Source organism: Poecilia reticulata, linkage group LG18 (genome assembly GCF_000633615.1).
Source record: "Poecilia reticulata strain Guanapo linkage group LG18, Guppy_female_1.0+MT, whole genome shotgun sequence".
Lineage (NCBI taxonomy): Eukaryota > Metazoa > Chordata > Actinopteri > Cyprinodontiformes > Poeciliidae > Poecilia > Poecilia reticulata.
Window position 1 is genome coordinate 1,709,007 of NC_024348.1, and position 13,179 is coordinate 1,722,185.

Consider the following 13,179-nt stretch of genomic DNA (forward strand, 5'->3'; position numbering starts at 1 on the left):
AAAGTCATAAGTTCCCCCAAAAATAAATACTAATGTAAAGAAACTCAAAATATGTACTTCAGTACAGAACTCAAATAAATGTGCTTTGTTACTGTTAGCCACTGAGAGGTCAGATATCTATCACCTCTGATCTTCAGGGGGTTATTATCTATTAATTCTTTACCACAGGATAACTTTAAACTTTAAGAAGGTCATTAGGTGTTGCTGTGTGTTAACTTTGAACACCCACCCGAGTTTAAAAATAGCCCTGCTAAGAAACAGCTTGAGGGGAGGGAAAAAGGTTTGCTTGTGGCTGACTTGCTGCATCAGAGAAGAAACCACAGCTCGACCACTCGCTTGAGATGTTTGCAAGGGTCCATTTCCATCCAAGCCGTGCGTCTGGTGAAATGAAGTGACTTGTGGTGTTTTAAAAGATAAAGCATCTCAACGTGTTGAAAACTTTACGCCTCTGAAGTGAAATGCACTTAGAGCTTTGAATTGTTTTAAGATCCGATGACCCCCCCCAAAAAATCTTTTGGGACTCAAACCTTCGATCTCCAAACAGCAGACCAACTATGAAACTTCTGAAAGACGACTTTGTTGGCATGAGGAAGTCTGAGTATTTCAATGAGGAAGTTTGCGATTTCTGGTAATCTGATGTGCGAGAGAGAACAGAATGTATGGGCCTGAGCACACTCTCATTATGAGTTGTCTGGACGGAGTGTGTAGTCTATGGCTTTGAAGATAAAAGATCTAGGACAGGCTTGAGAAGAGCATGGCTTTGGTATTAATGATACCAAATATTTTCTAGTGAAAAATTCCATGTAAATTACATTTCCTTTTGTTTTGTTCTGCAAAATGTTTGGTTTGATTTGCACCTGTCTTCATTTTTAATGGAGTGGAATACAACAAATACATTTCAACAATACCCTGAAGGTTTTATGAGACCCAGTTATAATCTCTTTGTTTTAGCGGTAGTTGAGTTGCGTGTGTCAGTTGTTGAGAAAAATTTCAAGAAGTGAAGCATGGGGAAGTGAAGTTTAAGGAACTTCAGCAGGATTTTGTCAGATCAGAATCTAGTGCACAAAATTTTCAGTTTCATCCTCCCAAGAAATTGCTCCACAACGGCGGACAACGCACTACAAGAGCTTCCTTCCCCTTTTTTGTATTGTTTATTTCTCCTTATAGTACTTTCATTTGTTGCTAACATCCTACTAAGTACAACTTTTTAACAAAAACGTTACACCACAAGGTACATGTGCATGAATCACTTTATTTGTCTCAAAGTAACAGTAAGTACAAGGGGTTTTTCATGGTAGTGCCGGTGGTGGCCCCGGGGCCTCATGGGCTCCTCGCTCTCTACTGTTTGCAGAAGCGGCTGTGTACTGCACAGGTCAGGACAACGATCAGCATGACAAACTCTTGGAAGTCGACCTCAGCGTCCCCGTTTAAGTCCAGATCTTTCAGGAACTTGTCCACTTCACCGGGATTCTTCGCTCCCTGGAAAAGCAAATAAAAACTTTACTAGCAGGTTTGCTTTCACCAGGTCCTTTTAGAACCATGTTTAGCTGATTAAATAGGTATATTTTAGATAAATACAAGGTCTTTGAAGATGGAATTCAATGAAAAGTTGTCTCAATGTACAATAATCCCTACAGAGACAATAGCCTTGACATACATCGACTGACTATTTTTTGTCTAATTTCTAGTATACCTTAGTTCACTTGAAATAAGACAAAATTACCTCACAAGTAACTTTTCAGCAACATATAGGATCTTGTTTTAAGTCAATGATGAATGAAAAAGTACTCGTTCCACTGGCAGATAATCACTTAGGGGAAAAATGTTTTGTCATAGGTGAAAAAAATCTTCCAGTGGAACTCTGACTTTCCGCTATCTCGCTGAAAAGTGACTTGTAAGTTAGTTTTTGTCTTATTTCAAATGTACTAAGATATTTGCACCAGAAAATAGACAAAAGTACAAAGTTAGATTTTATGTTTTTGCACCATAGTCCAAAATATGCTCCCTAGCAATGATGCATTGCCTCAATAGACGTTTAGAAACTCTGTTAATGTTAAAGCTATGAGCTCTACATGATTATCTTGTCTGTTTCCACCCCGAGGCACACAGGCATCCCTCCCCAGGTGAGCAACGTACCTTGAGCAACCCAGGCAGCTCCTTCTCTACCAAAGTCTTCACCTCAGTTTTGCTCAGCGTGCTCTTCTTCCCATCAGAACCAGCGTATTGGTCGAAGGTCTGTATCAGGGTGGCCATTGCCATCTCCAGGCGACTCATGATTGCAGCCTGTCTGGTCCTTAGCGTAGTTCAGGGGAGATTCGGAGCGGCGGATGCACACGGTGTGGGGACAAAAGGTGGAGGCTGTTTTTATATTGTGTGGACCAATGATGAGGCTAGACTTGAAAGGTTGAGCAATGCCGTGTGTTTACCATAGGTGGTGACTCCGACTCTACAGACAACATCCATACTCCACCCAATGTACATACCCACTAAAAGCCAGCTTCTGTCATTGTCTTGTTGATTTAAGGAGGGGCACTATCATTAATGTAACCACAAGATGGGTCCACTTAAGCTGGAGACCAAATTACTTTAATACTTTAGGTTGTTATCATCTTATTGTGCAATCTAGGATCCAAACATTGCAGATTGTTGCCTTTTTGTTTTTAAGGATCACGATATCGAAACAGGTTTAAGCTCACAATCACTACATTTCACCGTGGTCAGTGGTTGCCCATGCTTCTGCACACCAGCGAACACAAATAGGTTTTGTGAACAGAAGTGTTTGCTTTTGCTTGCGTTTTCTCTTGTGCACCTGATTTCCTGTAAACAATCCCTTAGGGTTTCTGAAAGTAAGCAACCTTTGCTCACACAGTCAATAACTGCTTTCTCTACCTTATTTTTATCTCTGCTTCCAGATGTATTATAATAAAGTGCATCAGGAAAAGGTGCAAATGTTCACATTACCAGTTACTGTGACCTGATAAGCCCAGATAGGAAAGTATAGCTTGTATTTGTATCCTGGTTGTAGCATAAATGTCACTTTTGTACCTCTGACATCTTCAGTTTTCTTTGCATTTATTTTCTACTGGCTGCGAAACAGATTGCTCCTCGGAAATAATAGTTTATCTTGTACAGCAAGATAATCTAGTTGTAAAGCAAAAGTCCTATAGATGATGAATAAAAACTGACAGCCAAGCCCCTGCTGACGGCCAGGGATCCATGTCAGATTGGATGACTTTATCTTACAGTCCTGTAAAATAATAAGTCCACCTTACAGATTTGTTCCCCATTTAAGACTGTCGATCAGGTTCTAAGGTTTAAGTTTAAGGTTTAAGTGATTTCTTGACTCTTTGGGGCTGCCCTTATTTAGACTCAGATGTGGCAGCTTTCCAAAACGTTTTAAGACTGCTTCTTGTATTAACTTTAGTTATTTTGGTATGATACATTTTTTAAGATGTTAAAAATTTAGAACGTTATCTATAAGGGGAGAAATGCTCTTTCATAGCACCGTGTGTTTACAGTAATTTGTCAAAAGAGCCTAGATCACAAACCGTCCTACGGATGTGGTGAATCTGTTTGTCTAGGGCGAAAGGAGAAGGCAAGGTTAATCTGCAACCAGAATAACTAGGCCACAATATAAAAAAGCCACAGTAGCTGGTTAACACCTTCTGCTGGTCATTGCAAGGAATATGAAATTGGTGTAATCATATGATGATGCAGAGTTGTTTTGATCCAGCTACGTGAAGGAGAGTTTTGTTGGACTATTCAACCAGGAAAGAGGTCTCTTCTTTTGATTGGTTTCCATCGACATCTTTGGCCTCAAATGTCATATCAAGTTTGGCCTTTAGTTGGTTTGTTTCAACTTTTCTTTTTCTGGATTATTCTGATTATATGACATAGAACTGCAGTAATTTTTATAAACTAAATTCCCGTGGACATGATTGAATTTAATGTGGATTTTATTCCATCTACACAGGATCAAAATTATACATACAGGCTCAAAGAGAAACATAGACAGCCACTGTTTTGGTGAATGTGCTATAGGAAGTTGCACTATCACCACATACTTCTTTAATTCAATCGTTCTTGTACTCATCAGAAAAGCTCCTAGGATAATTCTTCTTTTTGTTTTTTTGTCCATAAATGAGCTTTAGTTTGTGTTCTGCCTTAAGTTGACATATTGTTCTGTGTTTGTTATTGTCATGTTTAAACATCTTGTTGATTCCAAGTCTCAGTCATCTGACAAAATCAAATAAGAAGCCCAGGACAAAAACTGACACAAGCTCACTTAAACTTTGCAACATGGACGAAAAATAGATTCGGTGTGAGGCTTTCTTACCTTAGATAACTTTGTTTCTTTTATTGTTTTGTTTACTTTAATTCAAACAATCTAAAGGCAGTTGGAACACAAAGATAGGTTTGTTTTACTCTCTCATTTGTATTTTTCAAGCCTCTTCTAAATGCTTCTCTGGGTGTTTTCTGTAACCTCTTTCTTATCCTGTTGTAATCTTTCTCGGTACATCCGTGGGTAATGTCCCTATGATACCTCAGCAGCTTTTGTATTTGCTGCTTCTCTTCAACAGATTCTGCAGATAAGCTTGAGCTCATCTTCTATTTTGGTTCTCCTTGTTTGTTGTGTGACATTTTGTTGTGTGAAATTACATTTTCTTGTACGATGCACCTATACACACAGGATGCTTGTCCAAAGGGCTCACTGCCTTTCCTCAGACCAACTTAGCAACTTTAATATTATTACTTATGAATACATTGTTGTTTCAAATACAATGGACTCCTTTATTTGCATGTGTTAGGGACCACAGCCACCCGCTAATAGCAAAAACTCCCAAATACCAGAGATCCCCTCTAAACATGTGCATATTATAATAGTTCAAGCACCAAATATACTATATATACATTAATATGACCATTAATATGAACAGTGGAAACCGATTTGGTATAACCATATAGAAGCTAACTTTCACAATCTTCCTTACACCAATCGGTGCCAATGAAAACGACTGACACACCTGGAGTAGCTGCTTTGCTAATGCTAGCAGTAGCTTGTTGAGTAGCATTGCGGCTACATATTTCAGCTTCCCAAGCTGCATTGTCTTTCAAATGTTTTGGGTATGAAAAAATATGTCAATAGGTCAGTTTTCCACAAAATTTTAATTTGGAGTTATATTCCACAGAAAAATCTGCAAAAATATGTGGAATATAAAAATACTGAACTGTAAAGGAATTTTTATTTTTTTTTTACATTAATCATCTGTGTAATATTCATATGTTCTAGACTTCTTTTTCTCTAAACTTGTTTTGCTGTTTGCTGTGACTTTATGTAACATAAGGTATGACCAATATTAAATGACCATTAATGTCAAATGATTATATGATGTATTGATCTTGCTGTTTTATATAGGAGCTTTTTAGCCTGTTTTACCAACATTTAACATGACATCATCAAGTTCTGAATCCCTTATGCCCCTTTAGCTCATTCCCCCTTTACATTTTTGTTCTTCTGCTTTGGGGAATTTTTAAATTTAACCATTGAAGCAGGATTCTTATGTTTATTTATCAGTATTGAATTTGCATTAAATAAAACTAACAGTGCTAGGTACTGATGACAGGACCAATGAGGTTTATTCACTTTCCCCTGCCACACCAGGATAAGAGATTTGACTTTTTAAGCATTTCAAGAGGAGTATCTTCATAATAACGTATTAGCATCTGTAGACGGTTAATAATAGGGTAGAATTGGAATCCAGAAATCCTGGGTTTGACAGATACAGATGGCATGTTTTGGTGACTAGATGAGACTTTGTAAAATAAAGCACACAAAAAAGACTTCTAGTTGCATTTTTAAGCTGTTTCTTCATCAGGTTTGACTTAGCATCTATCTTCTGTATCTTCTGCAGCTAGTGGCTGCTACCTAACTAGCTTGAATAATTCTGCTGTCCTTGGGAAGCCATTTGTTAAACTTAAAGCCTATACTGTATTTAGCTAACATTTTATGAAGTGGTTAGTCCATTGACATAAACCTGTAGTACAGTCCTGCTGTTTCAAACTAAAAACAGTTGTGTTTTCCTTACCACAGTGTTTCTATTTGTGACTAGCTGTAGGAACTCCCCCGTCAATCTTAAACGTGTGTTCAGCAGGTGCTGGGAGTGTTTTAGCGGTAGGTGTATGGAAGTTCCAGTCAGAGGACATAACAATCTGTATGTAAGCTCTCCGATAATGAGTGTCTAGAACGATAACATCACTGAGACACGGTCACAGCAGAGTAAATCAAAGATGTATTGATGTAGAGTACGCTGAGGGCTCAAAGACAGACTTTGACCGTCATGCTCTTGCTCTTTCCACTTCCTGCCTTTGACCTATTATGCTGCAGCACGGCAACACCGCACTTTCCATTCAGGGTCTGTATTGTGAAACTTCCCTTCCAGCTGTAGACTTAGTATGTCTTGGTGATGTGGACCACTGCCAGTAATGTAGTTAAGTCACACTAGAGGTACATTTGACACTTTTATCTTCATAAAAGTACATGTGTCATATTTGTAGACTTAGAGTCATATTCAGTAGATCAGTATGTCTTTCAATGAGGTTTATGTCAGATTAAACGTACATTTTCAAAATAACTATATGCAGGTTATAATACTTATCAATCCCACTTTTATTAATTAAAAACATTGTTTTTATCTGATGTGCTATTCTAATCTTTAAGCATAAAATCATCATAATAATAGAAATAAAAACATGAAAAGATCAGTGTGTATGAAGTGTATGGTGTATGTAGTGTCTCACTGAGTGAAAATAAACTGACGTAAATAAACTTTCCAACAAGATGAATATAACTGTATATGTAATGACAACGTGAATAAATGAATTGGCCACCATATTGAATAAGACATAGTTTATATGAAAATATGAAATATTTACATACATAAAATAACTTGTGTTACTCAGATATAGAAATAAACAGTATTTACAAAATTACAAGTAGGAAAATGTTGGATGGGATCCTATTTAGTTCTTTTGGGCTCCACTCGCTCGAAGTAATCCAAGGAGTCATACATGGCCACTTCGCACTAAACAGAACAGAGAGAAACAAGATGTGTCAATACAACAAAGTTCAGCGTGTTTAAAATTAGTTTTTAATTTTTTTTGTTATGTGTTTTCTAATTTGCGCATAACAAATGATTCAAATCCATAGATGCGATGTAGCTTTGTGTTATAATTTTATCACAATGTAGGAAGTGTTTAAAAATAATCAATAAACACCAAAGGTTTTTTTATGGTTTCTCACTATAATTGAATATCCAGACTCATACTCACCCACTGGGTTGAGCCTCTGGAGGAACTGGTGCTGCTTTTGTCCATATCTGCTTCGATAGAGTCAGTGTGTGGAACTTCATAGATCACCCTGGCTGCTTGTCCTGAAAAACACACATTTTCAGATACTTACAGGAACAAACAGAAACATTATTTTTTCACCTAAAGAATTAAATGAAAATGTTGCGCTTCATATCGGTTTCTATGAAAGTGAGACTTAATATCACTTCTACTTTAAAAATAATGCTCTTATAGTTCCTTTTTCACCACAAAGCTCTAGTTTAGTCACACACTTTGGGTCCTATAAACATAACATCACACTTCAAACTGAAGCAGGAACTTATTTTTGCTGTTCCTACTGAAACATTGCGAGCTAAATATATCCTAATCTTTGTCAGAGTTGTACCACAGGGCGCATGCTTTGGTCCCATTTTCTTTTTACAAAGATTCAAACCTGGCAAAAAATTACTTTAGCAATCTTAATAGAAATAATTACTGTTAATGAAATAATGTTAGCTGGAGATGGGCACCAGCAACCCTCCCCACCCCACTGAGGGACAAGGGTGTCAAGAAAATGGATGGATGGATGAAATAATGTTGCACTTGAATTAACTTTACCAAATCTTATTTAGAAATGCACTTATAAAGAGTTCTAAATGGCTTTCAAGAGATTTTTCTCAACATGTTTTGCCATTTGTGAACATAAATGAATAGTAACTCCCCACTACACATAGTGACAAAATAAATCATACTTTACGAAAACTGGCTATATTTAGATTTGTTGGCGCTGCATTGAGATTGGCTAATGGTCAAAAGTTTGTTTGCAACTGGTACAATAACAACTACAACAGGAAGGAAAAGGAGTGGCTACAGTTGTCTTGTGTTTTCAAACTCATGTTGCGAATAAGATCAGTTTTTCATTTGTGTCATCTTAAAAAAGTTTGGTGGCTAAAAACTTGAAATACTGTTAGATTTTTTAGACACTTTCAAGTATATATATTTTTATCAGATCAGGTAAATCATGAGTGGCAAACATAATTATGACTGCCAAACGGCCACTGGTGATCATATTGTCTTTAATACTGTTAATGGCATACAATTTTCAAGTTCCTGAATTAATAACAAAAATGCAAGTGTATACTTGATAGATGGTGTTGAATAAAAAAAGTGCATAATTTTTGTAACAATAGTTACTCCGTGTGAAAACATTTAACACGTTCCATTTTAGAGCAACTTCTTCTTTGAATAGAACCAAAGCAAACCTCTTGGGCAGAAGTGTTCAGTCAACAAACCCACAGAAACCAGCCTGTCTGGGCTGCCAGTGCTGCTTTACAAATCAACAACATGACATGCACATTTGAGATGCAGCCTTTGAACTGTGGCATGAAACTCAATAGGTTCACAATATCCTAGGCATTAAATAGGGTTCAAGATATTCCTGAAGAAAGGGTCTTCTACTCTGGTTTTCAAGGGCTGGTATCCTGCAACGTTTAGATGGGTCTCTGAATCAAATGGTTGAATTACCTCTAGAAGTCCAGTCAAGTCCTCTAGATTCATGCTAATGACCTGATTATTTGACTCATGTGTGCTAAAGCAGAGACACAGCTAAAAGTTTCAGGACATTGAGGACTGTTGGAGCTGAAGACCCATGTCCTGAAGGGCTAAACACTTCTGTAACCTGTGACGCCTTTTTGGTTTGAAGTGTGGTTTTATGTTTGGTTGTAGTTTCAGCTGTAGCTGTTTCTGATGGTACCATGCTTGGCTGAAGTTTAGTGACCTACTTAGTTATCTCAGTGTCACCTGACGTTTCTTAATGGCAAAAACTTTGTGTCAAACACAAACCGCACAGGGATAATATCTGAATATCATCAACTTAAATCTTCAGCTATGGTGCTACATCTCTTGAGCAGCAAATGTGGTTTAAACTTACACAAGTCAACTGTGACACAATGTCTAACGCGTCAGGACTGTAACAGCGATGGGTTGACTTTAACCCTCCTAACTGACTTAGTCTTTTCTCAAAACACAGAACGGTTGAATATGCCTCATGAAATGTTTTGTTGAAGGCTCTATGAAAATTCAGTCTTGCTCTATGGATGGAACTTTATGCACAGCATCCTGTGGATGGACGACATGTAAATTTTGGGTTTTGAATGATTTATTTGCAGCATTCTTTAAGCAGTATGAAATGATTGTAGAACACTTCAATGGATTTTATAAACAGCGACTAAGTGTACAAATATGAACTTGTGGTCAGTTTTCTCTTAAGCCACACATTCATAATTATATATTCAGGATCAAATATACACATGCAATCTAAGTAATACTTGTATAAATATCCCTGTAGCAAGTCACTTCAAAAGCACACTATGCTAGCAATGAATTGAAGCTTAAGTTATTTTTGGCAAGATATTTAAACACATACATAGTTTATTATAATAGTTTATTTAAATTGGTTGGTTTCCTGGAACTGATCTAACTTGAATATATTGTCCATAAATATTAATCATGATCAAGGTCAAGGCTGTTCTGCTAAAATGATTAACCACATGTTAGAGAAAAAAAAAACTAAATTCAAACTTGTGGATTAAAATGAATATTTGTAGAAATGTTGGTGAAACACACACATACATGCGTTTTCACATATTTTCACATGTAGAAAAATTGTATAGATGAGTTAATAATCTAAATATGAAGCTGGTGATGGGTGTATGAAAATCAGACTAACGCAAACATGACAGTGAAATTTAAGTAAATTTGTATTTAAGTCAAAACCCGGTTTAGTTCTGGCTCTAAGCAAGATTACTGATGTTTGTTTTATTAGAGTGAATCTTAATCTAAAACCTGGTCTTATTGGTTATCCCTTGAGAACTTTGCAAATTAGGGAAGGATTTTTATTTTAATAAAATCCTTTAATAAAATCCTTCTCTCTTGCTTCCACATCAAGCAAGAGAGATGTGGAAGGATGTGCTTGTCCTTCCACATCTCTCTTGCTTGTCCCTCCACAAGCAAGAGAGATGTAGCATATGATAAAAACCCTGATATGTTTGTTCTGTCAATGTAAAAAACTAAATGTATTCAATAATGCAGTCAAGACTATATTTACAATACTTTGACTATGAATGTCAAAATGTTTTTAAGAGAAGATATCCTGCACTCTTTTACCTCAGCCTAACAACACATTGACTCAGATTTGTGTTACATTGACATTAAATGGTCTTCACTGCTTCATCAATCACTAAAATAATCCTTAAATAACCGTTGATGTGGCCTAGAGGGCATTTAAAACCTTATTTAGAGAAAAACAGCCAACAGTCCAAAGACACAAGACAATCACTGCAGGTTTGATGTGACATTTCAAAGGCTTCCTCTTTTGTTCTTTGCAGCTCAACATTTCGTTAGCGGCTATTTATTGCATTGTCAGTGGGTTTTGGCCCTTTGGTACATTTCACAATGCAAATCAGAGGAAGTTGAGGCAGTATTCTAGAGAAATTTAGTACAACTTTTCAAAGATTTTATAAATTATTTGAAAAAATACACTAATCCTTTTTCGTAGATTTCCAAATAAAAATGATTGTGCATCTTTGTTATATTCAGGTAAAATAAACTTTTTGGGGGGGACCATCTAAGGGGAAAGAAATGCTCTTTTGCAATATAAAAATAAAAGATTATACATTTTGTTTTATTGAGGGAGTTTTAGTCTTACCTTTCTTCTTGCGCAGAGAGCAGAAACAGATGAGAGTGATGAGGAAGAGCGGGACCACGACACCCAAGGCAATGATCACGGGATACGGCAGATTTCCTCCAGTATTTTTTTGCCCTTAATGTTAGAAAAGGAATGAGTTTTTATTTTTATTAGCAAAACAAAGCATTCTTTCCAACCTATGTTGTAGAAAACGTCTGGTAAAATTCAGATTTATTTTTGTCAAAATGTGACACAGGCTATGCATTCTACGTAATGCATACAGCTTGTCTATTAGAAAGGCTGCAAGTATAGTCACCTACCTTCAATTTTGCTGTCATTTGTGCTCTTTCTGGCTGTAACTGTGATGGTCGTTCCATTTCCTAGAGCTTCCTTTAAAACTGGTATCTCCACAGTAACTTTACAGATGTATTTTCCTGAGTCATTTTTTGTCATTGTTTCTAATGTCAGAACTGAACACTTATTTTTCTGCTCATTCTGAAAGCCTGTGGACTGATCTATGACAGTTTTATTCTCTATTAATGTTTGGATTTTCAGCCATGTAAAGCGAACTCTGTCAGCTGACCCATTCCAGCAGCAGGTGATCTTTGCTGTCTCTCCTTCTTGGACAGAAACATCCAGACTCTGAGTAATAAGTGTTCCTGAAGAAACACCTGGACAGAGACACAATGGAGTATGTTAGTTCGTACAAAACAAATACTGCATGATTACAGAACTAAAACCAGAAACTGAAACTTTCCTCAGTTTGAACGTTTTTGGTAAAAACAATGTGGAGATAATGTTTAACTTCAACTATTAAGGTTTTACAAGGTGGAATCGTGCATGTAACAAAATCTATACAGTCGTTTTCATAGCATGAATATCATATTCACTTTTTACTTTTATTGAAATATCCGCATTCAAAGAAACATCTATAAAAAGACTCACTGCACATATAATGGAAGGTTATAAATATCCCATCATATATAAAAAGTTATATTAGGAATAAAATATTTAAAACTTTCAAATAAAAGTAAACTTCATGGTTGAAAGACTCCAACCATTGTAGGCATATTCATATTTCTGTCGTAAAAATGTCCTCATCTTCTGTAGCTATAATGTCTGGGCCCAAGCTAAAACGGCGGTGCTAAGAAGTGGAACCGAAGGAGAAGTTTTGTTTCTACTTACTCCATGATGAGAGCGCGCAGAGAGAGCTAAGAAGCAGACTTCTCAGTAGGAACTTCATCTTTCCACCTCGATTCATTACAGAAGAATGATCTACATCTCCTGTCGCTGCTCTAAGTACCACCCACCATCCTCTCAGACCAACACACACTCGACAGAAACAGAAACATTACGGGACTGGCTTTTTTTTTTTTTTTCAAAGAATCTGAACCCACAGATTCTGTTCCTTCCGTCTTCAGACAAACGGCAGAGAGAGAGAAAGAGAGATGGTTCAGAGAAACGGCCTCTGAGATTCACCCTTCTGTCTTTTATAATAGCACAATCACTACAGATCTCTAAGAAACACTGCAGACAGAGTTAAAAAGGAAAGTCAGAGACGTTCAGAATAATGTTCGCATATATATCTGGTTCAGTGATCAGTTTCAGTTTAGTACGTGCGCTCCTCTCCTTAAGGCAGTGGGTTCTTAACCTTTTTTGAGGTATTGAACCACCCAGTTGCATATGCGCATTCACCGAACCCTTCTTATTCCAACCTCCCAACACTGATTAGCTAATCAGTGCTCCTCCGCAGCTCTGATTAGCTAAGCAATGTAACGTGATCCTCTGCAGCAAGTGATGGTAAAGCGGGTCGTCATCACGACTTTACACAAGTGTGTCTTTACCTCCGCGGCAGAGGCTCCGCCGAACCCCTGAGGCCGACTCACCGAACCCCTGGGGTTCAATCGAACCCAGGTTAAGAACCACTGCCTTAAGGTTTACCAGGTACACAGATACAAACTCCTGGCTGGTAATAGTCTATAATAACTTCCTAAAAGCTATTTTTAACCTGAAAAACAGCCACTATGTCAATCAGAAAACCCCAACTTTAACAGAAACACTTTAGTTCCATAGTATGGGGTTCCATTTGTATCAAAAATAAGTAGAAGTCATATGTGTAGATGTGTCGTTGCTATGTGTCATTGGTCTATGTTGCATGTAGATGACGC

At 37.1% G+C, this 13,179-nt stretch overlaps 2 protein-coding genes across 2 annotated transcripts; both read right to left on the reverse strand.

The window, feature by feature from the left end:
• Positions 1–1,232: 1,232 nt before the first annotated feature.
• Positions 1,233–2,345, reverse strand: LOC103480189 (protein S100-P). Its single transcript, XM_008435061.1, has 2 exons — positions 2,137–2,345; positions 1,233–1,479 (listed from the first exon to the last, which is right to left on the reverse strand). Exons 1-2 carry the CDS (start codon positions 2,272–2,274, stop codon positions 1,339–1,341), a joined length of 279 nt encoding a protein of 92 aa, XP_008433283.1. The 5' UTR covers positions 2,275–2,345; the 3' UTR covers positions 1,233–1,338.
• Positions 2,346–6,757: 4,412 nt separating this feature from the next.
• On the reverse strand, positions 6,758–12,314 carry LOC108167202 (uncharacterized). Its single transcript, XM_017310434.1, has 5 exons — positions 12,197–12,314; positions 11,332–11,682; positions 11,033–11,146; positions 7,330–7,430; positions 6,758–7,082 (listed from the first exon to the last, which is right to left on the reverse strand). Exons 1-5 carry the CDS (start codon positions 12,270–12,272, stop codon positions 7,017–7,019), a joined length of 708 nt encoding a protein of 235 aa, XP_017165923.1. The 5' UTR covers positions 12,273–12,314; the 3' UTR covers positions 6,758–7,016.
• Between the last annotated feature and the right edge of the window lie 865 nt (positions 12,315–13,179).

What these genes read in the sequence shown, in the direction of transcription:
- LOC103480189 (XM_008435061.1), bottom strand. Translation starts at nt 2,274, where the DNA reads ATGAGTCGCCTGGAGATGGCAATGGCCACCCTGATACAGACCTTCGAC. An exon ending in AGCTGCCTGGGTTGCTCAAG is followed by an intron (nt 1,480 to 2,136) that starts GTACGTTGCTCA and finishes TTGCTTTTCCAG; the next exon opens with GGAGCGAAGAATCCCGGTGA.
- LOC108167202 (XM_017310434.1), bottom strand. Translation starts at nt 12,272, where the DNA reads ATGAATCGAGGTGGAAAGATGAAGTTCCTACTGAGAAGTCTGCTTCTT. An exon ending in CTGCGCGCTCTCATCATGGA is followed by an intron (nt 11,683 to 12,196) that starts GTAAGTAGAAAC and finishes GTCTCTGTCCAG; the next exon opens with GTGTTTCTTCAGGAACACTT. An exon ending in CTCTCTGCGCAAGAAGAAAG is followed by an intron (nt 7,431 to 11,032) that starts GTAAGACTAAAA and finishes TGTGTTTTTCAG; the next exon opens with GACAAGCAGCCAGGGTGATC.